The following is a 27954-nucleotide window of genomic DNA, read 5'->3' on the forward strand; positions in this document are numbered from 1 at the left end:
GAAAGAAAAACACAACTTAACTTTCAGCTGAATGGTAAACACCCCCCCGTCCTCCATTATCATTAGGAAATTGTATTTTGAACAGCAGAAAATTTGGTATTTAAAAATTGCTGACATTTTTACCCTTCCCAAATGTTACTGACTTCTCTTACCTTCGTCCAAACGCGGGAACACGCTCTAAAGAGAACGATTGTTATATACACTGAACGGCTTTGTTGTGACGACCAACAATTTTTACCGATTTGAACGAAAATAGAATTGTGGACTAACTGCCACTCAAGGGGTTAATGGCGCATTTCATATTTGAACAATAATAGATTAAACCGGCCGTTTTCATTCTCATTTCGTAGATAATAAAATCTTTATTACATTTCTACTGGTTAAACAAGGTTTTGAGCAGCATTTCAATTAGAAATTCATATTATAATTTTCTTTCAATGAATAACAATTAATAATTAATTTCAATTAATAACAATACTACATAATAACTTTACTCTTGTAAATCCCCAAAACAAATGTTTCCTCTATAGATAATACTGATTATTAAAGAGTAATCCTTAAACATGCTGAATAATAATTATATACTGTATAAAGTATTTGTACAACATATTACAGTATATTCATATAAAACTTTGTGTTAATCATATTAATAAATAATTGCAAAATATATAACTTCGCATATATCTATAAGCTTGAGCTCAGTTTAAATTATTTTAGTCTGAGTAAATATGTTTGTTTTGTTCTTTTAAGGGGTTGTCACATGTAAGAGATTATTGTGATATTGATTTGTCTTCTATGGGATTAAAATGAGATCTGAGGCGCCTCCTATTCATTCTGACAGCAGCTGCCTGAACTGTGGTCTGATCCAAGATGACCGCCCTATAGGCATGTCGGCCTCGCTGCCTGCAGCGTCCAATAAGACATCTATACATATTAAGGCAAGAACACACCAGCTGCGTACAACTTTGTTTTTTAATTTTTCATAGATCATAAACAAAAAGCAAACTAATTAAAAACATACAAGAATTGATATAAAGAAAGACACACAAACAGAAAAAAATCAAAAACAAAAGGACAACAATAAATTAACGAGGAGGAAAGGTGTTCTGTTAATTTAGCCTTATGTACCAATACTTACATTTGACATTTCCACAGAATATATCTAATACTCAATTCAGTTTATTTATATAGCGCCAATTCACAACACGTCATCTCAAGGCACTTTACAATTCAACCAGATCTTACATTCAAATTGATTAAAAGTTTTCTAAGGAAAACCAGTTGATTGAATTGAGTCACTGACTCGAAGGCAATCCCTCAAGTTTATCATGCTTGTAGCGACAGTGGAGAGGAAAAACAGGAAGAAACCTCCAGCAGAACCAGGCTCAGTGTGAGCGGCCATCTGCCGAGGCCGACTGGGTTTCAAGGAGACTGAAGCAGGCATATAAAAAGAAGCAGAGATACAAAGGCAACAGTCAACCATCTCCACAGGGGGCCCCGTCCAGGAAACACACAGCCAGGCAGACAAGCACCAAGCCACCTCCCATGTCAGAGGATGAAGAGAGTACATCCAGCCAGTCAAACAGGACTACATTGAAAAACCAGGTGATCTCGAACATCTATAAACAAAGGTTTCGGTGGCAGTACAGCTGATATTTCTCTCCAGGATGGTGTCACAGCCAAACAGGAACAGACCAGATGAAGCTACTATGAGAAAAAGCAGAGAAAGCATAGCGTCAGAGATTGAAATAACAAATTCTACAGTGTGGGAGAATAGAGATAGAATGAAGAAGAATGATGAAAATGGGTCCCCTATGTCCTCCAGCAGTCTAAGCCTATAGCAGCATAACTATAGAAATAGCTCTAGTAACCAGAGCCACTCTAACTATAGTTCGAGTTAGTTTATAGCTAATATAAATGGTTGAAATAAATGGCACCCTCATAAACCACTGGCCTGAAATGCCCCCCAAGCAATACCCAGCATGAACAGGTGCTGGGGGCTCTGACAGAGAAGGCAGACTCTCTAGTTCTCCTGTAGTTGGTACAGATGGACTTTCCCAACATGTTGATTTAGAACAGGAGAAACCAATTAATGATTGTCCGGGTCCGAATAAAGACCATCATCAACCAGTAAAGGTTAGGAGAAATTTATAATTATAATCCATTAATTTAAACAGCATTTAACACTGAAATAAAATGCAGGTGTTTATGCATCCATCTTATACATTGAATTTTATAAAAAGTTTTTCCATTTTAAAATCTAAGTAGTTTTTGAATCTTTCAGTTTGGTATATAGACGGTTTCCTGAATCACTTTCTATATAAAACACCTGAACTAACATATTTTGAGCCTTGATCAATATTTATTTTTGATTATGTTCATGGTGGAGAATCCTGCTTCACAACAGCAGTTTGAGCCAAACATAATCAAGATACAGTGGGGCAATAAAGTATTTAGTCAGCCACCAATAGTGAGAGTTCTCCCACTCAAAAAGATGAGAGAGGCCGGTAATTTTCATCATAGATATACCTCAACTATTAGAGACAAAATGAGAGAAAAAAAATCCAGAAAATCACAGTCTGATTTTTAAAGAATTTATTTGCAAAATATGGTGGAAAATAAGTATTTGGTCAATAACAAAAGTTCATCTCAATACTTTGTTGTATACCCTTTGTTGGCAATGACAGAGAAAAAACGTTTTATGTAAGTCTTCACAAGGTTTTCACACACTGTTGCTGGTATTTTGGCCCATTCCTCCATGCAGATCTCCTCTAGAGCAGTGATGTTCTGGGGCTGTCGCTGGGCAACACGGACTTTCAACTCCCTCCAAAGATTTTCTATGGGGTTGAGATCTGGAGACTGGCTAGGCCACTCCAGGACCTTAAAATGCTTCTTACGAAGCCACTCCTTCGTTACCCGGGCGGTGTGTTTGGGATCATTGTCATGCTGAAAGACCCAGCCACGTTTCATCTTCAATGCCCTTGCTGATGGAAGGAGGTTTTCACTCCAAATTTGACGATACATGGCCCCATTCATTCTTTCCTTCACACGGGTCAGTCGTCCTGGTCCCTTAGCAGAAAAACAGCCCCAAAGCATGATGTTTCCACCCCCATGCTTCACTGTAGGTATGGTGTTCTTTGGATGCAACTCAGCATTCTCTCTCCTCCAAACACGACGAGTAGAGTTTTTACCAAAAAGTTCTATTTTGGTTTCATCTGACCGTATATTCTCCCAGTCATCGTCTGGATCATCCAAATGCTCTCTAGCAAACTTGAGACGGGCCTTGACATGTACTGGCTTAAGCAGGGGGACACGTCTGGCACTGCAGGCTTTGAGTCCCTGGCGGCGTAGTGTGTTACTGATGGTAGCCTTTGTTACTTTGGTCCCAGCTCTCTGCAGGTCATTCACTAGGTCCCCCCGTGTGGTTCTGGGATTTTTACTCACCGTTCTTGTGATCATTTTGACCCCACGGGGTGAGATCTTGCGTGGAGCCCCAGATCGAGGAAGATTATCAGTGGTCTTGTATGTTTTCCATTTTCTAATAATTGATCCCACAGTTGATTTCTTCACACCAAGCTGTTTACCTATTGCAGATTCAGACTTCCCAGCCTGGTGCAGGTCTATAATTTTGTTTCGGGTGTCCTTTGACAGCTCTCTAGTTTTGGCCATGGTGGAGTTTAGAGTGTGACTGTTTGAGGTTGTGGACAGGTGTCTTTTATACTGATAACGGGTTCAAACAGGTGCCATTAATGAAGGTAACGAGTGGAGGACAGAGGAGCCTCTTACAGAAGAAGTTACAGGTCTGTGAGAGCCAGAAATCTTGCTTGTTTGTAACTGACCAAATACTTATTTTCCACCATATTTTGCAAATGAATTCTTTAAAAATCAGACAATGTGATTTTCTGGATTTTTTTTTTCTCATTTTGTCTCTCATAGTTGAGGTATATCTATGATGAAAATTACCTGCCTCTCTCATCTTTTTAAGTGGGAGAACTTGCATTATTGGTGACTGACTAATTACTTTTTTGCCCCACTGTATACAGGGTCATCTTTGAGCACACTATTTCTCTTTTCTTTCACTAGTTCACTGCGTTTCTCCCAGTCCACTTTTTCTGCTCTTTTTCTCGTCTTCTTTCTGGTAACCCAGACTGAAACAACTCATTGGCTAATTTGTAGCCTGGATAAAAGTAAAAGACTTTGGTTTCCCAGTATTTACTCAAGCAGTGATGCTGCGTAAAGCTGCAAACACTCCAGCAGCCTCGTATCTCAGCACCAGGACTGAGCTGTAGAACCGGGCTGTGACAGGAGGAACACCGCTCTGGCTTAATGAGGCAAACAGCTGACAGAAGCAAACGAGGACATTGCTGGTTTAAAGCACAATTACATTTTTATTCTACACATTTTTAAAGAATATTCAAATCTTAGCTTATTGTTCTCTGATGGTCCAATAAGGTCAGACAGCAGCTCAATGGAAGCTCTCATCCCTCCTTGTTCTTCTGCTTCAGCTTCTTCTCCTGCTCTTTCCGCTTCTGTCTGCCGAGCTGTCTGAAGTACAGCCTTTTGGGGTTCAGCCCGTAGGCCTTCAGTCTCTGTCTGCTGAACTCCCGGCCACCTATTTTCACCCTCTTGGTTCCTGGTTGGAGGCGTCCACCTAACCTCCTGGGCTTCTTCTTGGACCATGCAGTCTTGTTCTTGCCTTCTTTTCGTTTCTCTGCTGTCTGCTCCGCTGTATCCTTGGTTTGCTCTTCTAGCTTCTTCTTCTTCTTCTTGGGTACCAGGATCTCCTCTCCTTCCTCAGTGTTGTCCAAAGCCTCGTTGAGAGCTTGAATCGTCTCCTCTGCAGAATCCATGCTCGCTTCTTCCGCTCCTGTGATCTGCTTATCGGCGTTCTTCAGACGGTCTCGCCGTTTCTTTCCCAGCTTGGTCTTAGCCTCAGTTGTTTCTTTGTCCTCCCTGCAGATCAGGAAGAGATCAACACCTTCACCTTCTAACCACGGTAGAGATGGAGTCCAGCTGCTTAAAGTTCTACTCACTCAGAATACACAGAGCTCAGGACTTCCTTCTTCTTCCTCACATTCTGTGCCTTCACTTTATAATTCTTCAGATCACACAGCTCCTCCTTCTCAGACCTTAGGAAGCAAAGAACGACGTTACTAAATAATCTGAACTGTTCAAACATCTTAATCAGCCCAGAGTCAGTACCTGAACATGCAGGTCTTCCTCAGAGAGCACCAGCGGTTCAGCTCCTGGTCGTTAGCATTCAAGATCTGAGGTGAAAAAAAAAAAAGTTATTTCTCCGAATTAAAACAAGTCCACATAATAAAGCAAACTGCTTTAGGTAGCAGCTTCATCTCACTGGAATATGGTCTGCTCAGAGAGAAGATTGGAGTGGGATCATTCCCTGGTCAGAGCTCTCCCCGGAGGAAGGCAATACCAGATCAGAAGGAACACATCTCATCACTGCAGAGTAAAAACCACTGAGCTCCATCCATTAAAGCTGCACATCAACACCTCACATACCATCAAAATCATATTTAGCTTTTAATGATGCACTCAAACCATGCAAGGTTCAATCAGACAGTTTCAAAGCAATAACTGATAAGGATACCTGATGAATCTACTATTACATAGGATGTTGTGGCGATTTGGGCATCGATCAGGCTGCTGGTGCGGTTGACGAGCTTACAAAGGCTGTGAGCCGTATGCTGGGTGCGATTGAATTAGGGCTGCAACTAACGATTATTTTAAAAATTGATGAATCGGCCGATTATTTTTTCGATTAATCGATGAATCGGACAAAAAATATTTTTTATATTAACCTCTTTATTCAAAAAAAAAAACATTTTAGACAGAACAAACAAGCACACAAGTACAGGTTGCTCATTAACTGTACTGGTGCAATATGAAAAATAAATGTTTGTGTTAAAACTATGCAAACTTACATGAGAAATGTAGCTGTACGTCCACAAAATATAGGCTACTTTGTTTCATAAAGCGCAAAAAAAGGCATTTTTGTTTTTTAAAGCCCCTTAGGGGCTCAAACTATAGGTCCCCCCATTTCCACAAATTAGTTTTTTTTAGACTAGAAGAATTCTGCCTTTTAAGACAGGAAAGTATAGCAGTTAAAGTTGCTACTTGAGAAAATACTGAACCATAGAGATAAAAATAGCCCTGTGATTATAATTATAAATTGTATTTGGAATAAAAATGAGAGAACTAGGGGTGCTAAAAAAACATCCTCCAAAGACAGATATTTACATGGGAATGTGGCATATAATTATTTGACATATTACTGATCTTGCTGGATTTTATTCTGCTTTACTTCCATAAATTGCAGGATCTTCTTTACTTTATCTTTGCCAGAAGATTTAAACTTTAAAATCCTTGCAAGTTAATTTATTTATAAAGAAAATATAAACGCTGCTTAAGCTAATTCAAATGAAATTAGTAGTAAAATAAGTAGCCAACCTTATCACTGTCTGTAACCTACTAACACGGTAAGGAAAGCATCAGATGAGCTACCTGAGAAACTAACGTTACGTTTCCCCACTTTAAAACCAAACAAACATGGTGGTTCCGTGCCATGTTAATTTCTTTTGAAAAAAGTTGCATGATACGACTTTTTTCACTTTACAAAGCGCAGGCTATTTTAATTATTGTGATCAATTTGCGCCGTCAATCCCGGCGCATGCACGCTTCATTTGCAGTCTGGACGCTGAGGCTCTGACTGCAGCGCTGAGAGGGACTCCTGCAGGAGAACGGGGTCGGGATGGGGGGAGGCGCCCCACGGCAGAGTAGGAACGATACATGCTTTCACGTAAGAGTCTCCAAAAGCCGCCAGTGACACCGTAAAAAGTCGCCAGATTTGTCGCTAGTCGCTTTTTTGAAAAATAGTCGCTGGAGGGGTCTGAAAAGTCGCTGAGTTGGCAACACTGCACCTGCGGCGCTGGCTCGCTCTGTCGTATTTTTTTTTCTTCCCCCGTTTCAGTCAAGTGGATGTGATGACGGCGGCGGCAAATGAGGCATTAATCGCGCGACACAACTAATCGATGATGAAATTTGTTGCCAACGCTTTTAAAAGTCGATTTTTATCGATTTTATCGATTCGTTGTTGCAGCCCTAGATTGAATGCAGGCTGACTGCGGTGGTTGAAGTCAAAGGTGAGATGGGATCATATCCTGGATGTGCACGCTCGCTTCAAGGCGGAGAAGCCTGACAATTTCTCCATATTCGCCATGTGGAGCCAGAATTTACAGGCTCACAGTAAATTCTGTGCAGCCTGCTCTCAAAACGAAAAGTGTTATTTAGGATTCAGCACCCCCCTTATCAAATCTCCCCAGGATGTTATGGTGGAAGGGGCCCGAACTGCAAGGACCCCTCCACCCCCCCTACCCACAAAAACCTGTGGATGTGTCCAGAACTGTAGCGCCGGTTGATAAACTTAATATTGTACACAGCATACAACCATGCGCCTTTAGTGACGCATGGTCACTAAAGGCGCGTAACAGTCGCCCTGTGCTTGCGCCACAGGGAGAACTACGGAGAGCGTGAACGCTCAAATGATAGCCGAAAGGGAGAAATAGGGAGGGAGGGATAGATAGATACTCTGCCTTTTCAACCTACTGTATTTTTAATTTTAATTATTTGATGGGCTTTGTGGCAGGGATGGAGATACATATTTTAATGTCACACACAGAGTATAGATAGATCAATAGATGTTGCAGTATCTATAACAACCCAAACACAGAGGATTTCAGAATTAGACATCCCCAGTTATTAATTTCATACACTCACCAGATCTGAACGTCCTGTTAAAAAACTTCACACCCATAAGTAGAGGTAATGCAGCCTGATGATATTTACACCGCATCAGGTAGCGTTCCCCCCATGTTAAGCAGGGGGAACGCTATCTGCCGGGGTTTATAGGCCCGTCAGATAGCGTTCCCCCCTGATGTCATTTACGTTGAGTTGCAATAACTGCAAAACTCTCTGCAGGTTCTTGTCTTTGTCGTTCGCTCTATTCAGCTGGCTTTTGAAACACACGGCGTGAAGGTGGGGGCCGGGTGGTGAGGGTTACGGGGGCGAGAAATCCAAAAGTAGTTACTTTTACTAGAAAATAGTTACTTTTCTTATGGAGTAATTTAGTTCGTAACTCAGTTACTTTTTAGGAGAAGTAACTAGTAACTATAACTAATTACTTTTTCAAAGTAACGTGCCCAACACTGATTAAATGTGCTTTTTTTATGCTGAGGTGTTTTTTGATATCTTAAACTGTAACCTGACGAGGAAAAAGTGTTTTCCCCCTGTCCCTCCCCAATGTGGCTCCTATCTTTCCAGAAATAAAGGCAGTGCTATAACTGAAATAACATAAATTATCGTTAGTTGGAGCCCTAGTGTGTGTATGTGTGTATATATATTAGGGTTGTCACGATACTAAACTTTTCAACTCGATACCGATACTAAGGAAAATATTCGATACTCGATACCATTTTCAATACCACAAGGATAAAAACAAAGACTCCAAAATTCTACAGAAATATTTTCATTAATAAATAAAATACAATAAATACAATAAAGGTTGTATGCTGTGTACAATATTAAGCAAGCTTGATAAAAAACTTATAAAATAAAAATTAAGTGTTCCTTCCTTGGCTATGCTTTGCACACATAACAATGACACTAGCCAAACGGGTTAAGAAACAAAAATAATTCTCAGCAGCTGCACCTCTTACAAAAAAAAGTCTGAAACTGAAAAGTGCGTAGAATTATTAAATCACACAGTGTTCTGAAAGCGCATTGTCCTCTATTCTGCAGTTTAGATGAATGACTGTTTAGGTGCCACTGGTGGTGGCACTGTATCGATACTTTTAAAAACGAGTATTGTATCCGGATACAACATTTCAGTATCGATACTTTTTTGAGTTTTGATACTTTTGACAACCCATATATATATATATATATATATATATATATATATATATATATATATATATATATATATATATATATATATATATATATATATATATATATATATATATATATATATATATATATATATATATATATATATATATATATATATATATATATCAACCCAGTCTCATGGGAAAATGTACCCCCACTACGTTGGTCCACACTGCAAAACGTAGTGGAGGTACATTAATGGCCGTTTTTTTGTGGTACTGTTACGTTTCTTCTACCTATACGCTTTCTATTGTTTTACGTCCTAGTCACGTGACTTTTAAGATTCCAACTGGGAGAAGAAAAAAATATATATAGATGGCCGACATTCGCTCATTTTTTGTGGAAAGATTAATGACTTGAGTTTGTTTTTGCATTAAAATGAGTTTTGATTACATTTCTAGTGAGAAATGTATAGTTTGTTGCCAGAATATTTACTCAGGGAATGTACATATTCACTTGCTTGTTCGTTTCTTGCAAAGATTTTTCAAGATAATGTGAAACTGTAACATTTTGGTATAAACATGGCTGAGATTTCTCTAACTTTTAGTGGGAAAATCAATAATTTCAATCAGTTTCTGCATTTAAATGGGTTTTGATCACATTTATAGCGAGAAGTGTAGGGTTTATTTACATAATATTTACTTAGTGAACATACATAATCACCCGCTTGCTAGTTTTTGCTACGGTTTTTCGGATCTCGTCAGGATTATGTGAAATTGCAACGTTTTGGCTGCTACCCATCGCCTAGCATTTAGCTGCCGCCCCGATTCAACATTGAATTCTTTGTGATTTAACTCCATCTGACGGATCAAACCCTCGCCACTGCGGCGTTGCGTCTGAGGTTGATTTTCAGATCAATGCATTACGTCGTGGCATACGGGAGAAACTAATTAAACTAGTTTAAAAAAGGATCATGGGTTAAGATCGGATGTGTTTTATTTGGAAATCTACCGGATCCTTTGTGCATTTCACTTCCTGTTTGGTGCGATCTCATTGATGGGTTTTGACCAGATTTTGACCAAAGAGGAACTAAAAAAAAAATAAAAAACAATTTAAATACACAACCAGCATATCTGGAATCAATGACAGAGAGCGACTGGGACCAGAAGTTTATTAATTTCTCCCCACTGATTTCCATTCAAAATGTTTTCGATCCCACCGGGCTCTAGGGAAGGGGCGGGCATAACGCCACCTACTGTTCATGAGTGTGTAGCAACATTGTTTTACATCTATTAAATTCTATTTTTTAATTTTGTATTCTGAAGATAAATAAATAATGCTTTCCTTAATCTATAAATATCTTTTATATTTCCTTTATTTCCCAATAATCCTATAAGACTCCATTCTTGGCCTGTCCTCTTTTCAATTTCTTCCTTTCAGGTTCATATGTTTTACAGTTCATCAATACGTCTACATTTTCTATCTCTCCACATCCTTCACATTTATCATTATTTTTCCTCCCTATTAAGTATAAATTGTCATTTAAATAAGTATGACCTACTCTTAATCTGATCATTATTATTTCTTCCCTTCGGTTTCTCTCATTAATATTTCTATTTAATACTGACTTTTGTACTTTATATAACCTTCTTCCTTTTTATCTTTATTCCACCTTTTTTTTTGCCATTTTTCAATTTCTTTCCTCTTAATAAATGATTTTCCTTTCCCTAAAGGAATTGTAATTGTTATTGCCTCCTCTAATTGCTAATTTGTCTACTAATACTACATTTTCCCACTTTGACCTTTTAAGGTTAGCATATTGACCAAAAGCTGACACCAAAAATAAAGCAATCGATTATTTACAACAATATGCTACATTTAATGAAGACTAATACAGATTTTACTCTCTTATAAGAATTAGTTTTAGGTTTTATAGGGGAGAGTTTGCATCGGCAGTCATCTGGGAATCTTTTATGTATTTACTGGTAAAGAACAACCTCTCAACCCATTTAATGTAAATGTTGCGTCGAACCAGAAAGTTATTTGAAGAGCATAGATGCATAAATATATGCATAGCTTTAACAAGGGCCTCATGAAGGTCTGTTCTGTTATTCTCTTTTGGAGAATATAGACATTGTGGGCATTCATTTCCCTGATAAGCTGGTGAAGATTCTTAGACATCCAGATCATAATCATTCCAAAAAAAAAAAAAAAAAAAACATTGGACTTTGTTTTTCAAGTTTGAAGACTTCCCATTCAGGACGTTTTTCAATTCAAAATTACAGTAGCCCAACAAATCCTTGTTTTGGCTAAGAAAATATGCAAATTGAACCTGATGCCTGATCCCAATAGCTTGACTCTGAACCGAATTTGATCCCTATTACTTTTTGGCCACATGCACATTATTGTGCTGCCTGGTCAACCCTATGAAAATGTTCTGGAACTGCCACTGAACTGACACCCAATGCATGGAGGGTAACCCAAAAAGGGCCATTGTTAGAGAAAGTGGGTGCCTACAAAGTGCTGTTTTCAAGCTAATTAATGGAAAGTTAGGTGGAATGAAAAGTAGACAAATAACAATTACAATTCCTTTAGGGAAAGGGGAAGGAAAATCATTTATTAAGAGGAAAGAAATTGAAAAATGGCAAAAAAAAAAAGGTGGAATGAAGATAAAAAGGAAGAAGGTTATATAAAGTACAAAAGTCAGTATTAAATAGAAATATTAATGAGAGAAAACAAATGGAAGAAATAATAATGATCAGATTAAGAGTAGGTCATACTTATTTAAATGACAATTTATACTTAATAGGGAGGAAAAATAATGATAAATGTGAAGGATGTGGAGAGATAGAAAATGTAGACGTATTGATGAACTGTAAAACATATGAACCTGAAAGGAAAAAATTGAAAAGAGGACAGGCCAAGAATGGAGTCTTATAGGATTATTGGGAAATAAAGGAAATATAAAAGATATTTATAGATTAAGGAAAGCATTATTTATTTATCTTCAGAATACAAAATTAAAAAATAGAATTTAATAGATGTAAAACAATGTTGCTACACACTCATGAACAGTAGGTGGCGGTATGCCCGCCCCTTCCCTAGAGCCCGGTGGGATAGAAAACATTTTGAATGGAAATCAGTGGGGAGAAATTAATAAACTTCTGGTCCCAGTCGCTCTCTGTCACTGATTCCAGATATGCTGGTTGTGTATTCAAATTGTTTTTTGTTTTTTTTAGTTCCTCTTTGGTCAAAATCTGGTCAAAACCCATCAATGAGATCGCACCAAACAGGAAGTGAAATGCACAAAGGATCCGGTAGATTTCCAAATAAAACACATCCGATCTTAACCCATGATCCTTTTTTAAACTAGTTTAGTTTCTCCCGTATGCCACGACGTAATGCATTGATCTGAAAATCAACCTCAGACGCAACGCACGCAGTGGCGAGGGTTTGATCCGTCAGATGGAGTTAAATCACAAAGGATTCAATGTTGAATCGGGGCGGCAGCTAAATGCTAGTCGATGGGTAGCAGCCAAAACGTTGCAATTTCACATAATCCTGACGAGATCCGAAAAACGTAGCAAAAACTAGCAAGCTGGTGATTATGTATGCTCTCTGTCATTGATTCCAGATATGCTGGTTGTGTATTTAAATTGTTTTTTATTTTTTTTTTAGTTCCTCTTTGGTCAAAATCTGGTCAAAACCCATCAATGAGATCGCACCAAACAGGAAGTGAAATGCACAAAGGATCCGGTAGATTTCCAAATAAAACACATCCGATCTTAACCCATGATCCTTTTTTTAACTAGTTTAATTAGTTTCTCCCGTATGCCACGACGTAATGCATTGATCTGAAAATCAACCTCAGACGCAACGCCGCAGTGGCGAGGGTTTGATCCGTCAGATGGAGTTAAATCACAAAGAATTCAATGTTGAATCGGGGCGGCAGCTAAATGCTAGGCGATGGGTAGCAGCCAAAACGTTGCAATTTCACATAATCCTGACGAGATCCGAAAAAAACGTAGCAAAAACTAGCAAGCGGGTGATTATGTATGTTCACTAAGTAAATATTATGTAAATAAACCCTACACTTCTCGCTATAAATGTGATCAAAACCCATTTAAATGCAGAAACTGATTGAAATTATTGATTTTCCCACTAAAAGTTAGAGAAATCTCAGCCATGTTTATACCAAAATGTTACAGTTTCACATTATCTTGAAAAATCTTTGCAAGAAACGAACAAGCAAGTGAATATGTACATTCCCTGAGTAAATATTCTGGCAACAAACTATACATTTCTCACTAGAAATGTAATCAAAACTCATTTTAATGCAAAAACAAACTCAAGTCATTAATCTTTCCACAAAAAAATGAGCGAATGTCAGCCATCTATATATATTTTTTTCTTCTCCCAGCTGGAATCTTGAAAGTCACGTGACTAGGACGTAAAACAATAGAAAGCGTATAGGTAGAAGAAACGTAACAGTACCACAAAAAAATGGCCATTAATGTACCTCCACTACGTTTTGCAGTGTGGACCAACGTAGTGGGGGTACATATATATTAGGGGTGGAACGGTTCACAAAATTCACGGTTCGGTTCGATTCACGGTTTCTGGTCACGGTTTTCGGTTCGGTTCGATACATGTTGATTGTTACACCGAAATCCCATAAAAATGTATGGAATTAATGAAAAATCCCCCCAAAAATAATGGATTGTAATTATTTTTAATGATCCGCGGAAACCCTGGATCATTTCCGTATGTTTTGCTGCTTTGAATTTAATCATCTCGCGCATGCTCTCTACCATCTCCAAGGAACTCAGAGGGGAGCGGACAGAGGGAGCCACAGTGGAGGCTGCAGGCTTTGCTTTAAGCAGCCGGTCTGGAGCGCAGCGGGGCGGAGCGCTGACGGAGTATGAGGGATTTCGGGGTTAGCATGACATGTTGCTGTTAGCATAAACAAAACGTGTTGCACAATGCATGCACTCTGTTGCACTTTTATCCACAACTTTCTTTCCGCCGTCATCGTAGGTCACTCTAAATGCAAAGCGCTCCCATACAGCTGACCTATAAAGTGCTGCTGGCGCGTCTTCCAACTCCTGTTCTTTCTCACTCGCCAGTCCGACACAATTCTCCACAACGACTGATTTTTTTTCCCTGCTACACCCGGCTAAGCTGCTTCGCTTCTTCTTCTTCTTGTTTACTACTGGTGGTTGGCTTTGGTCGCAGCACCGCCACCTTCTGCTCTGGAGTGTAAACGCTTCGCCTATGAGAAAAAGGAGCAGCGCATGAACCAAACGAAACACATGCGAACCGAACCGAGACAGTCAAACCGAACGGTTCGGGCGGTTTTCATAAATCGTCCCATCCCTTATACACTATATTGCCAAAAGTATTTGCTCACCTGCCTTGACTCACATATGAGCTTAAGTGACATCCCGTTCCTAATCCATAGGGTTCAATATGACGTCGGTCCACCCTTTGCAGCTAGAACAGCTTCAACTCTTCTGGGAAGGCTGTCCACAAGGTTTAGGAGTGTGTTTATGGGAATTTTTGACCATTCTTCCAGAAGCGCATTTGTGAGGTCGCACACTGATGTTGGACGAGAAGGCCTGGCTCTCAGTCTCCGCTCTAATTCATCCCAAAGGTGTTCTATCGGGTTGAGGTCAGGACTCTGTGCAGGCCAGTCAAGTTCATCCACACCAGACTCTGTCATCCATGTCTTTATGGACCTTGCTTTGTGCACTGGTGCACAGTCATGTTGGAAGAGGAAGGGGCCAGCTCCAAACTGTTCCCACAAAGTTGGGAGCATGGAATTGTCCAAAATGTCTTGGTATGCTGAAGCATTCAGAGTTCCTTTCACTGGAACTAAGGGGCCAAGCCCAGCTCCTGAAAAACAACCCCACACCATAATCCCCCCTCCACCAAACTTTACACTTGGCACAATGCAGTCAGACAAGTACCGTTCTCCTGGCAACCGCCAAACCCAGACCCGTCCATCAGATTGCCAGATGGAGAAGCGCGATTCGTCACTCCAGAGAACGCGTCTCCACTGCTCTAGAGTCCAGTGGCGGCGTGCTTTACACCACCGCATCCGACGCTTTGCATTGCACTTGGTGATGTATGGCTTGGATGCAGCTGCTCGCCCATGGAAACCCATTCCATGAAGCTCTCTGCGCACTGTTCTTGAGCTACATGAAGTTTGGAGGTCTGTAGTGATTGACTCTGCAGAAAGTTGGCGACCTCTTCGCACTATGCGCTTCAGCATCCGCTGACCCCGCTCCGTCAGTTTACGTGGCCTACCACTTCGTGGCTGAGTTGCTGTCGTTCCCAAACACTTCCATTTTCTTATAATACAGCTGACAGTTGACTGTGGAATATTTAGGAGCGAGGAAATTTCACGACTGGATTTGTTGCACAGGTGGCATCCTATCACAGTTCCACGCTGGAATTCACTGAGCTCCTGAGAGCGACCCATTCTTTCACAAATGTTTGTAAAAACAGTCTGCATGCCTAGGTGCTTGAATTTATACACCTGTGGCCATGGAAGTGATTGGAACACCTGATTCCAATAATTTGGATGGGTGAGCAAATACTTTTGGCAATATAGTGTATATATATATATTTTTTTTTTTTTTTTTTAATTTGTGTAATTTATCTGGGTTTTTTTTTGTGATTTTCACGTTTTTTCAAAACCAGTCATTGATTGATTTCATCATTCATTCATCATCCCAGCAAATAAAGCTAAGATGCTCCCTTGCTGCCCATAGAGATCAACAAAATGCGTCAGACAAGCTTGCACACATTTCAAAGTGCACTAGAGTCCAAGATGACACACTGGTGTGAACGCACCATTACTCCTTTTTTCAATACCAGGACTGGAAAAGCAATAATGGAAACGTTTGGAATAAAGCCGAGCTAAGAGGAGCCGGTGGGAAAGAGGCATTAATGTTTGTTAATTAAGGTTATGTTGAAGCAGGGATACACCTAAAAAAATTTAAATAAACAATTCAAGACATAGCATCTCATCACTATGAATCTGTCTATATTTTTGCTCCATTTAGTTACTACAGTACATCTAACATTTAGTCCAAATCCTTGGCTTTCTTTGGTAGCAGATAAACCAGCTGACAAGTTCTGGACTGAAGGAACCGGGCTCTGCTCCGTATCTCACCTCGTCGGTTGTCAAGCCGAAATCGTTGGGGACAACCTGCCTGTAGCGAAACCTGCATGGAAGGTCGTCGATGATGTCCTCATAGTCCAGCTTGTAGTATTCATCCAAGTATTGCTCAAAGGTTTTCTCCTCTGAAACGACAAGAACAGCTTCTAGTCTGGAGACGGAACCGCCTGAGGACCAGTCGGGTTCAGGACGGCTGGTGATACCTACCGGGATCAAACACAGGCTTAGCTTTAGTGATGACCTCCGCAAAGTGAGACTTCTTTTTCTTTTTGCCCATCTGTGGCATATCATCCTTTTTCAACTTCTTCTTCTTCTTCTTCTTGGAGGCAGCATGCTGGTTCGGGTCATAGTCTGCATCCATCTGCAGAAATCAGGTAATTGTTAAGGCTGATTCCTGCGTTTCAATAAAACTCATTGGGAGGAAAAGAAAAAGAGTTAGCTCACAATGAAACCTTCATCCTCGCAGTGAGGTCCAGAGACGCTGTACTCCTCTTCATCGTATTCCTCCTGCTGTTCTTCTCCGGTCCAAGTGTCCCAATTCCAGGGCTCTGAAAATGCAAAAGTGCTTCAAAAATACAGACGAAGCAGCAGATTGACTACAGTTAAATAAAATTTCAAAAACAAAGCAGCAGCTCACCGTCCAGCTCATCAACACCATCGTCATCCAACTGAGGCTTGTCCTCCTCCTCTTCACCGTAGTATTCATCGCCAAAGAACTTCTGCAGAAAAAATGTTTCAGATGTTTTAAAAAGCTTCATGTTTAAGATTTACATGATTATAATTTGTTAGATTTTTGCATTTCACTCAATGTAGCGTATTCACATTATGCATTTTTTTTTTTTACATTTATAAACCAGTAGCTAACTCCATGTTGCAGAAAAAGTTTTTCTTAAAAGATTACTTTGACCTGTTGGCATATCATTTGTTTTTTTAGTTGTTTACTTTGTAGTAAATAATACTCTTCTGTGCATTTTTTACAATGAATAGAGGTAAAATTCTGCGCATGGGTGCAGAGGAAAAACAAGGAAGTGTTACTGTGGATAATGTGTAGAATTCAAATTCAATCTTTTCCATCAACAAAAGCAGAAATTGCAATCTGGCTTTTCTGGTAGTTCTGCAAAACTGCCAGCAGATGGCGCCACGCCTGTTGGTCCACTATTATGTTCCTAAATTCCCTGTCACACCTTGACCATTTAGCCAGCGTATGCCTGACGTATAAGTTATGGATAAGTTACGGGTCAGTTTTGTATAAGATATAATCACGCTGAAGCACACTGGCACACGTCGTCATACGGCAAGTGCGTATGCTCGTGCGTGGGGCATAAGTTACAGGTAAGTTATTTGATTGTTGACATGTGTTAAAGTCGTAGGGAAATGGCTGTTTTCCCGAGTGGTGCCCGACTTTACACGAGTGAATAAAGTGAACGTGATTGGTCGTTTATCAAGAGAGGTTCGCAAGCAGAGGAAACATTCAAGAGGAGGAGAGTTTGTGTCGGGGGCAGGCTAAAGCAGGGTTTCTTAAAGTCGTAGGGAAGCGGCTGTTCCAACTGTTGGATTTCCGAATTCTCCCGAGTGGTGCACGACTTTACATGAGTGAATAAAGTGAATGTGATCGGTTGTTTATCAAGAGGGCGGGATTGTTGTGGCGGAAGGTTCGCAAGCACGTTTGGTTGTGGCCGGTTTCTGTGAAGCATCTTGCTAACCAGTTAGCCACTTAGTGCTAGTAGGTTCCCAATGGGAAATTCCATTGGGACCAAGTAGCACTAAATAGCTTGGTTTCACGTGACGTCACAGTGCTGCTTCGCCACGCCGTGAAACTCAGATGGAGGGCAGGAAGTGAAGTAGATGAGGATCTGCCGTCTGAAATAATGCCTATGTTTTGTGTAGTTTACTGCTGCTCCAATCGTTCGAACCGAGAAAAGGAAAAGAGCTTTTACAGAGTACCAAAGGTTGTCATTCATAAAGGTGAAAAGTGTAAAAAGCTCACAGAACAACGCTGTAAAAAATAGATTTTAAACCTACGTCCGCGGTCTGGAGGAGCAGAGTCTGCCAATGCCTGTGTCTGCAGCAACCACTTCGTTGGAGGTAAGCTATAACGTTATGTTAGCTAGCTAACTTTTTTTTGTGGTTGTGTTTATATAGTATAAGGTTGTCCTTAAATGCTCATTTACTTAGTAATGATTAATAAGTTACTGGTAGTCTAATATGGACTTCATTGTGACTGTTTAGGCTGTCCTAGCGCTTTGGGTGACGTTGAGTCGGTAGACTGGGCTCCGACGGTCAACCTCGGTTACCAAAAAACTAAGCCCAAATCAGAAGGTCTGGGCCTGGCAATTAATTAAAACTTTTATTTTTTGGAATGTTGGCGAAGCGGTAGCATGAGTTTGGCGAGGCGGCCGCCTCGCCAAGATAGTGCTGCGGGAAACACTGATGTATATCCCTTAACGTTACAGCTCTCCCTGGTTCTGAAGTACACTGGCAGTATGCTAGTAGTAGTGTGTGTGTGTGTGAGAAAGAGAGAGATCTCGTGGTAAACATCCTAGCCTTACTTACCCTGCCATGCAATTGCAATGAGCTGCAATGACATCTCCATCCTTCTAATACGAAGTCTGAAGGACCAGATAGTTCGTTATGTCACCGGCCTCCACTGTCGGCAAATCTTTAAGGTCCACCGAAAACTCCCGCATCTTCATGAGGTACGGGTCACGTCCAACATATCTGTCAGTCAACCCCTTGTATCTATGTCTTGTAACAGGCTCTAACTCCATACAATACGGGCTCTCGGTAACGGTGTCCTCCATGTTTACGCTAACTTCATAGACTTCCTGCCCTCCATCTGAAATCGCGCCCCCTGACCGTGTCATAATCATCACGTGACTGAAATCCGCCTATTGGTGACTTAGAAACGACACTGTCAAGGAACGCTATGGACAGAGGAAACATGCAAGAGGAGAATTTAGTGTCGGAGGTCGTGGATGAGTCGTGGATGAGTCTCCTCCGTCATCCATTTTTTATTTAGAGGAGGAAAGTGGGGATGAAGATGTAGTGGAAGAGGACGCCAGGGCGGCAGAAGCTTGGTTTGGTGTAGAAGGCTTCCAGTCGTACATGTTTGAGTCCTTGCCTCGCAACGCTGCCAGTTCTGTTAGCTCTACGCCTGCTGAAGACACAGACGTCCATCCCCGTGAACACTGGGACGGAACTCAATGGGAAAGGAAATTATTCTGATTTCTTATTTCAACCATTGCGTATATTAGCTATAATTATGAATCAAGATGCTATGACTGAAAAAATTTGATTGACAGATGACCTTTGATATATGATTGGTCAAATGTAGGTGTTCAAGCTGACGTATAACTAACTGGCCTGCATAAGATAACGGAAAAAACCCCCCACAGATTTTAAGATGGGATTTTTTTTTTTTATATACATTTTCTAACCTTTGGGACAATATAGTCTGATAAAAAGTACATTTATATACATGTTTAAGCCTGAATGATTAGACATTTAAATATGATTTCCCTATGACTTTAAGTATTCTTTATAAAACAATAATAGAGGAATTTTTGGGAGACTGATAATAAGGGAGGATGACGGGAAACAGGGTTAAAATACTGTAGTTTCCTGGTTAAAACGGGAGACTAGACAGCCATGACTGTAGATGCTCAGTTTGAGCTCAGGTGTAGAAGTAAAGGGTTGTTTGTGCGTTCAGTGTTATCTCCTGACCTGCATGAGCTGGTCGTGCTGTTTTGGGTCAAACTCCCCTTCGAGGTCAGCCTGACTGAAAGCCAGCTGCTCGTTCCCTGTCAGCTCCTGGAGCTTCTTCAGCTTCTCCATGATCTCGTTCCTCTTCAGGTTCTTCAGCTGCTTCAGCTGCTCCCGTTTCTGCTCTTTCTCCTGAAATCAGTCGCCACAGGAGAGGTTTGTGAACTGAAATTTGGGGGGGGGGGGCTTCTGTGAATGAAGCGTTTGTATAAACACACCTTTTGCTTCCTTTCCTTCACTTCCTCCCTCTTGCGTTTCCTGCGGTCATCCTTGGTGCGGACTGACGTGGCGACGTTTCGGGGGTAAGTCTTTATCTGCGTGGAGCCGGGTTCCTCAAAGCGGAAGTTGTAGCTCCTCTCAAAGTCCTCCTGACGCTCCAGGAAACTCTCGCCCTCCTCTTCAGAATCCTCCACATCGTCCTGGACCACCTCGTCGTACGTTGGGATCCTGAGCAGGTGAGAGAATTCCAAATTTAAGAATATATATATTTTTTTAATGGATTTTTATATCATTTAGAAAAATCGAATCTGTGCAGCGCACCGTTCATCATCGTCCTCTTCCTCATCCAGGTAGCCTTTATTAAGCACATAATCTCTAAGGAATCGCTCCTTCTCGTCCAGCTCCGGGTCATTCCAGTAATCCCGCAAGTATTTCTATTAAAACATGAAGGAATTTTTAAATCCAGGTCCTCCTAACAGAAATCACCTTCCTTCATGCCTTCTAGTCCGTTCTTGTGACCTCACCATGTCCTTCACCTCCTCCGGACCCTCCAGCTCCGCTTGGCCTTTGAGCCACTCCAAATAATCTGCCTCTTCTTTGTCCTAAAACACAGGAAATCTGGTTTCTGTAATCCAGCGACAAAAGGTGAGCCCTGCTGATAGCAGGGAGAGCTTTCTGACCTTCTCTGCTTGCGTTTTGATCCTCCTGGTGAGCAGCTCGGACGCTCCTCCTTCCTCGCCACCCTCATCATCGCTGTCCTGAACCAGCTTCCGGAAGCTGCAGGGTGTTTGGATTTTGTTAAACGGCATCCGAGTGCGGGCCCATAAAAGCTAAAAGGACGTCTGATCTCACCTCTCTTTGATCTCCTTCTGCTCCTGGATGTAGCTTGGCGAGGCTGCCCTCTGTTCCACAGGAAGAAGATGATGTTTAATCCGATTTATCTTTTTAATAAAAATAAAAAATAAAAATCATTCATTCAAGCAGAAAAGCGACTCACCTCTCTTCGTTTGGCTGCTTCCTCATCGTCGCTGTCCTCATCATCTTCATATTTGCTGCACAGAAAGAAAATATATACACTATATTGCCAAAAGTATTTGCTCACCTGCCTTGACTCACATATGAGCTTAAGTGACATCCCGTTCCTAATCCATAGGGTTCAATATGACGTCGGTCCACCCTTTGCAGCTAGAACAGCTTCAACTCTTCTGGGAAGGCTGTCCACAAGGTTTAGGAGTGTGTTTATGGGAATTTTTGACCATTCTTCCAGAAGCGCATTTGTGAGGTCGCACACTGATGTTGGACGAGAAGGCCTGGCTCTCAGTCTCCGCTCTAATTCATCCCAAAGGTGTTCTATCGGGTTGAGGTCAGGACTCTGTGCAGGCCAGTCAAGTTCATCCACACCAGACTCTGTCATCCATGTCTTTATGGACCTTGCTTTGTGCACTGGTGCACAGTCATGTTGGAAGAGGAAGGGGCCAGCTCCAAACTGTTCCCACAAAGTTGGGAGCATGGAATTGTCCAAAATGTCTTGGTATGCTGAAGCATTCAGAGTTCCTTTCACTGGAACTAAGGGGCCAAGCCCAGCTCCTGAAAAACAACCCCACACCATAATCCCCCCTCCACCAAACTTTACACTTGGCACAATGCAGTCAGACAAGTACCGTTCTCCTGGCAACCGCCAAACCCAGACCCGTCCATCAGATTGCCAGATGGAGAAGCGCGATTCGTCACTCCAGAGAACGCGTCTCCACTGCTCTAGAGTCCAGTGGCGGCGTGCTTTACACCACCGCATCCGACGCTTTGCATTGCACTTGGTGATGTATGGCTTGGATGCAGCTGCTCGACCATGGAAACCCATTCCATGAAGCTCTCTGCGCACTGTTCTTGAGCTAATCTGAAGGCCACATGAAGTTTGGAGGTCTGTAGTGATTGACTCTGCAGAAAGTTGGCGACCTCTTCGCACTATGCGCGTCAGCATCCGCTGACCCCGCTCCGTCAGTTTACGTGGCCTACCACTTCGTGGCTGAGTTGCTGTCGTTCCCAAACACTTCCATTTTCTTATAATACAGCTGACAGTTGACTGTGGAATATTTAGGAGCGAGGAAATTTCACGACTGGATTTGTTGCACAGGTGGCATCCTATCACAGTTCCACGCTGGAATTCACTGAGCTCCTGAGAGCGACCCATTCTTTCACAAATGTTTGTAAAAACAGTCTGCATGCCTAGGTGCTTGAATTTATACACCTGTGGCCATGGAAGTGATTGGAACACCTGATTCCAATAATTTGGATGGGTGAGCAAATACTTTTGGCAATATAGTGTATATAACAGTTTGAACAAAGGAAGATTTTATATTTTAATTTTCCTCAAATCTTGAGTTCTATCTCTAAACAGTCAACATTTCTCTGATTCAATCATTTTATGATCTGAGATATATGGATATGCCCCTGAAAACTGGACTATGAGACCCCTTCTCTAAAAATGGCATTATTCTGCAGCATTTAGATAAAATAAAAAGCAGGATGCTCGATGTTCCTGTAACAATCATTAAATTTATTAAACATGTAATGCCCCATAAGATTTGCTGATTTTTCATCACACCAGGGGACGCAAGTCTGGGTGACACAACCCCTCCCGCTCCGTCATTTCCGCTCACCCTCCCCCATCAAAACATTGAAAAAATGGCTCTCCACAGCTCCACTTTCGGCGAAAAAGTTGAAAAAGTAACTTTTGATCAAAAGTTTTTCTCTTCTACATGATGACAAAGTTCACTTTAATTGTATAACTCAGGAGCACTTGCTGTATTTTGCCTTGTTTTTTATGCACTTTAATGTGCTGTATGGAAAATAGGATTCTTTATGAAATACTTTATAATTCTGAAATTGAGAGGTCCTATTTTATTTTTTTACTTGAAAAAGCTAATGGAGCACTTTTATTTATAACCATTAATATTTTGTTAGTACTTAGAGTGCAGTATTGCATCATGCAGTAAAAGGAATGAGTAAATGTGTTTTTTTTTTTTTACCTCAATAAATTTAAGGTCATTCCTATATTATTTGTGTACATTTTTAATCATTAACATTAAAATCACTTTCTTTTTACGACTGAAATAACAGTAAAGAGTAAAAAACACTGAATTTGCAAAAATTCAAACGGAAAAAACTGAATTTGGGAAAAAATAAAACGGAATTTGGGAAAAAATAAAACGTATTTTATAGCGCCCTACTTCTACCTCTGCTGTCGAGACGTTTTATGATCCATTTTGTATAAAAAAAAACTTCACTCAGTCTGCAGCGAGAGATCTTTGACTCTCTCGCTGCACCATCTGTCCAGATCATCCAGGGTCCAAGTTGATCTCTTCATTTCACCTCTTTCCACAGTCTTTCTAAAACACTGTTTATGGTGTAAGGAAGGTGGTGGATTATGGGTCTGAAAAAACATTACTTGGTGATTTGGTAAACTATTTCAGGCCAAAATCTTATAAGCTGCAGAAATGTTTATATTTCAATTTATCACTTAAAAACATATTAAAACTGATCACAGCAAATATAGATGCGCCGCTCTCTGCCATTGAACACAGAAGCAACAGAAACATTAGTTGCATCTGGGGACACTGGACGACCTTCATGAGCATCACAGAGCATCTAACCGTTATGTGGAAAAGCATAAAAAATGAATGAGTATGTGAGCGGAGCGGCAGAAAAGTGCAATAATTTATCAGCCAGTTAAATAAGACAGTACACATTTATCGGTCACATCAATAAATCAAACGCCGTGTGTCACAGGGCCTTGGCATAATTACATGAGGGAAAAATGTCAGAAAATGTCTTCTCCTAAAAAATTAGCGTGGAGTGATTTCGCCGGAGCGGCAGCAAGATTAAGGTGAACGCGGAGCAGATTTTGATTTTGAGCGGCACATCGTGGCGGAACTTTGAGCGGTGGAGCCAATGAGCGAACATCCTCCTGAGTAGGGCTGCAACAACGAATCGATAAAAATCGACTTTTAAAAGCGTTGGCAACGAATTTCATCATCGATTAGTTGTGTCGCGCGATTAATGCGTCATCCGCCGCGCCGTCATCACTGCCTCTTGACTGAAAGAGGAAGAAAAAAAAATATGGCAGAGCGAGCCTGCGCCGCAGGTGCAGTGTTGCCAACTCAGCGACTTTTCAGACCCCTCCAGCTACTATTTTTCAAAAAAGCGACTAGCGACAAATCTGGCGACTTTTTTCGGTGTCACTGGCGGCTTTTGGAGACTCTTACGTGAAAGCATGCATCGTTCCTACTCTGCCGTCGGGCGCCTCCCCCATCCCAACCGCGTTTTCCCGCAGGAGTCCCTCTCAGCGCTGCAGTCAGAGCCTCAGCGTCCAGACTGCAAATGAAGCGTGCATGCAACGGGATTGACGGTGCAAATTGATCACAATAATTAAAATAGCCTGCGCTTTGTAAAGCGAAAAAAATGATAACATGCAACTTTTGTCAAAACAAATTAACATGACACGGAAGCACCATGTTTGTTCGGTTTTAAAGTGGGGAAACGTAACGTTAGTTTCTCAGGTAGCTCATCTGATGCTTTCCTTACCGTGTTAGTAGGTTACAGACAGTGATAAGGTTGGCTACTTATTTTACTTTTAATTTCATTTGAATTAGCTTAAGCAGCGTTTACATATACTTTATAAATAAATTAACTTGCAAATTATGAGGGCAAGGCTTTTAAAGTTTAAATCTTCTGGCAAAGATAAAGTAAAGAAGATCCTGCAATTTATAGAAGTAAAGCAGAATAAAATCCAGCAAGATCAGTAATATGTCAATTAATTATCTGCCACATTCCCATGTAAATATCTGTCTTTGGAGGATGTGTTTTTTAGCACCCCTAGTTCTCTCATTTTGATTCCAAATACAATTTATAATTTGAATCACAGGGCTATTTTTATCTCTATGGTTCAGTATTTTCTCAAGTAGCAACTTTAACTGCTATACTTTCCTGTCTTAAAAGGCAGAACTCTTCTAGTCTAAAAAAAACTCATTTGTTGAAATGGGGGGACCTATTGTTTGAACCCCTTAGGGGCTTTAAAAAACAAAAATGCATGTCTCTTTTTGCGCTTTATGAAACAAAGTACCCTCTATTTTGTGGATGTACAGCTACATTTCTCATGTAAGTTTGCGTAGTTTTTTTATTTTTCATATTGCACCAGTACAGTTAATGAGCAACCTGTACTTGTGTGCTTGTTTGTTCTGTCTAAAATGTTTATTTTGGAATAAAGAGGTTAATATAAAAAATATTTTTTGTCCGATTCATCGATTAATCGAAAAAATAATCGTCCGATTCATCGATTTTTAAAATAATCGTTAGTTGCAGCCCTACTCCTGAGTGGGAACTGCACGGTGCTCCGTTCACATGTTCTGTTGCTGTTGTTCAATAAAAGTATGTTTTAAGATAACTTGAGGCAAGAACATTATACTTTTAAGCATCACTATATGACCCATTTAATGCGTAATTTAAATAAAAAAAATTCTGAAGCTGAGAGGACCGCGGCAACCAGCGGACCTCGGAGGCCAACGGCAGCCAGGTATAATCCTAAACCCGTCTGCAGCACAGCGCTCTCAGCATAGCCGTGTCTGAAGCACCGCTTGCTTTGATGGTGATTTCTCTGTTTTATTTGGCTAAATGTTCATTAGACTGTTTTAATTATTATTCCCCCATCAATTGAAAAAAGTAAGAAGTTATTATTATCTAGAGACTAAAATTAAACAGAATAACTGAAAATTCCTTGTAAGGCGCTAATCTGGTACAGCGGTTCTCTAGGGATCAACAAGGTTTCACCTAAAGATGTTTTTAGAACAGATCGGTGACCTTTATTTTATATCTTCAGATAGTAATAGCAACTAGCGTTATAAGTTTCTTAAGTCTACTTTTCTACCTCTAAGTTTGGATATATGAAAGTTGCTCATTATAACAAATAAGAAAGAGTAAAAGTAAAATTGAATGAGACACGATCTGCGTGATCTGAGAATGATGGAGGAAGAGATGACCACCAGTTTAATGTTCATTTATCATGTTTTTATTTGTAGCTCCAAATACTGTAGTAATTATCCTTTGTAGTATTTACGGTAATCAGGTGAGATAATAATAACAATAATAATGATAATCACGATCATAACGATATTAATAATTATGATGAGATGTATGTGTTTGGAAAGGATTTTGATTGTATTATGTCTCTGTTTTAAATTAGAGTAAGACTGATAGAAGAGGAGAGGAAGAACATTAGAAGACTGATGAATGAGAGTGGAGGAAAATAGGAAAACCGATGGAAAGAATAGTTAAAGCGAAGGAAGAAAAATCTTATTAGAAGAATAAAACAGGGCAAAGAAAAAGAAGATGGAGCAGGAATAAGAGAGAGAAGACTGAGTGACCAGATTGGACCAATAAACACTATAGATTGATTCATTAACAGGAATAGGAGAGTCACATTCCTGGATTTCACACTTGATTTTTGTTGTTTAAATATTAATAAATATGTAGAAATGGATGAAAGCATCACTGTCCCCATTTATTTATTTATTTATCAACAAGAGGGAAATGTCCCTGGATTGGATTTCAGAAATCTGGTCACCTTAATATACGGTCAACACACTTACACATTATTTTCTGAGATAAGAAAAATATTTTCCTGAATATTTCATTTTATTTTATTCAAAATGCACTTTGAAGCCAAAGCCCCTGGTACCTGGATGTGAATCACTCACCCCTCTTTTTCCAGAATGACTTTCCGCTCATAGTCCTTCAGATACATGGGCTTCACTCTGGCTTGTTTGGATGTGGAGCGAGTTTCCTCATCTTGGGATGCATCTAAAAGCAGAGGTCAAATGAGCCCACAGTGTAGAAGATCACAGAGCCTGCTGGTCACTCTCAATCACCTTCTGAGTAAAACTTGGCATCTTTCTCATAGATCTTCGGGTCTCTCTTCTTCAGCAGGGACAGGGTTCGGTAAAAGTCCCTCTCCACAGTAGGGTCCAACTCCTGTGGGAAAACAGTTAACAGTGAGGCATCTGGAAAAGGACACGTTAAACGATGGCGTTTAGCTACAGATGCTAACCACTTCACTGTCATCAGAGCTCGATTCAGATGAATTAGAGTCGCTGTCATCGCCTCGGTCTCCGAAACGGTCCTTTACTGTATAAAAACACACATAAATTATCAAGAAAAAATCCTAGAAAAAAAAAAATTAAACTCTATCCTACTATACTTTGACCCACGTTGGATGGTTAGCCTCCTAGTTAGCTATCAGCACAACACTTACGTTTCTGCAGCTCCTCTTTCTGTCGGTATTTATCATATTTCTGTGCAAACTTGGGGTTAATTTTAAATTCCGACCCGCCCGGCATGTTTTAATGAAAATGTGTTGCAGACATTAAGGAAGAAAAGCCGTTACTGCTGGGAAAACAAGCACGTTACTAGTAGAACCACGCTGCTTCCGGTGAGGATAACGGAACCTCCGGCAGAGGGCGCAGTCACACCAGTTTAGCTTCATTCGAGGAAGACGTTGGCCATATTGTGAGTGGCAAGTTCGACTCTAAAGCCTAAACGAATGTCAATTTAAGTGCTAGCCTACTTAAAGAAAACTTATTTCTCATGATTTAAGCCACAGAAAAATATAAAATCACCAAAATAAATACCAAACACAAGATAGTCGAAACCTTAAAGGTACACTTTTAAAAACAGAAAACAAATCAAGCCAATTTAAATTCAATTTTAGCTACATTCCAAAAAAGTAAAAAAAAAACAATATATATATATATATCCACTGGACTTTGTATCCAAGTTTTTGCTGTTTCAATTAAAAATATTAGCGACATTCTATCTATCTATCTATCTAT

At 40.4% G+C, this 27954-nt stretch overlaps 1 protein-coding gene and 1 non-coding gene across 2 annotated transcripts; both read right to left on the reverse strand.

Moving 5' to 3' along the window:
- Positions 1-4361: 4361 nt before the first annotated feature.
- Positions 4362-27563, reverse strand: kri1 (KRI1 homolog). Its single transcript, XM_038290446.1, has 18 exons — positions 27378-27563; positions 27174-27250; positions 26995-27097; positions 26824-26926; positions 21072-21126; positions 20927-20976; positions 20755-20851; positions 20599-20676; positions 20396-20508; positions 20074-20302; positions 19817-19987; positions 16731-16812; positions 16538-16641; positions 16301-16454; positions 16088-16218; positions 5203-5267; positions 5034-5129; positions 4362-4953 (listed from the first exon to the last, which is right to left on the reverse strand). The coding sequence occupies exons 1-18, from the start codon at positions 27460-27462 to the stop codon at positions 4479-4481; spliced, it is 2268 nt and encodes a 755-aa protein (XP_038146374.1). The 5' UTR covers positions 27463-27563; the 3' UTR covers positions 4362-4478.
- Positions 5368-5466, reverse strand: LOC119786889. Its single transcript, XR_005281249.1, has one exon. It is a non-coding gene; the product is annotated as a Z30 small nucleolar RNA (small nucleolar RNA).
- Positions 27564-27954: the final 391 nt, after the last annotated feature.

The sequence above is a fragment of the Cyprinodon tularosa genome, unplaced genomic scaffold (assembly GCF_016077235.1).
Source record: "Cyprinodon tularosa strain WSP-4 unplaced genomic scaffold, ASM1607723v1 ctg280, whole genome shotgun sequence".
In the NCBI taxonomy this organism is placed as follows: Eukaryota; Metazoa; Chordata; class Actinopteri; order Cyprinodontiformes; family Cyprinodontidae; genus Cyprinodon; species Cyprinodon tularosa.

What these genes read in the sequence shown, in the direction of transcription:
- kri1 (XM_038290446.1), bottom strand. Translation starts at nt 27,462, where the DNA reads ATGCCGGGCGGGTCGGAATTTAAAATTAACCCCAAGTTTGCACAGAAA. An exon ending in TCAAAACGCAAGCAGAGAAG is followed by an intron (nt 20,677 to 20,754) that starts GTCAGAAAGCTC and finishes CCTGTGTTTTAG; the next exon opens with GACAAAGAAGAGGCAGATTA. An exon ending in TGGTGTTGATGAGCTGGACG is followed by an intron (nt 16,642 to 16,730) that starts GTGAGCTGCTGC and finishes TTGCATTTTCAG; the next exon opens with AGCCCTGGAATTGGGACACT.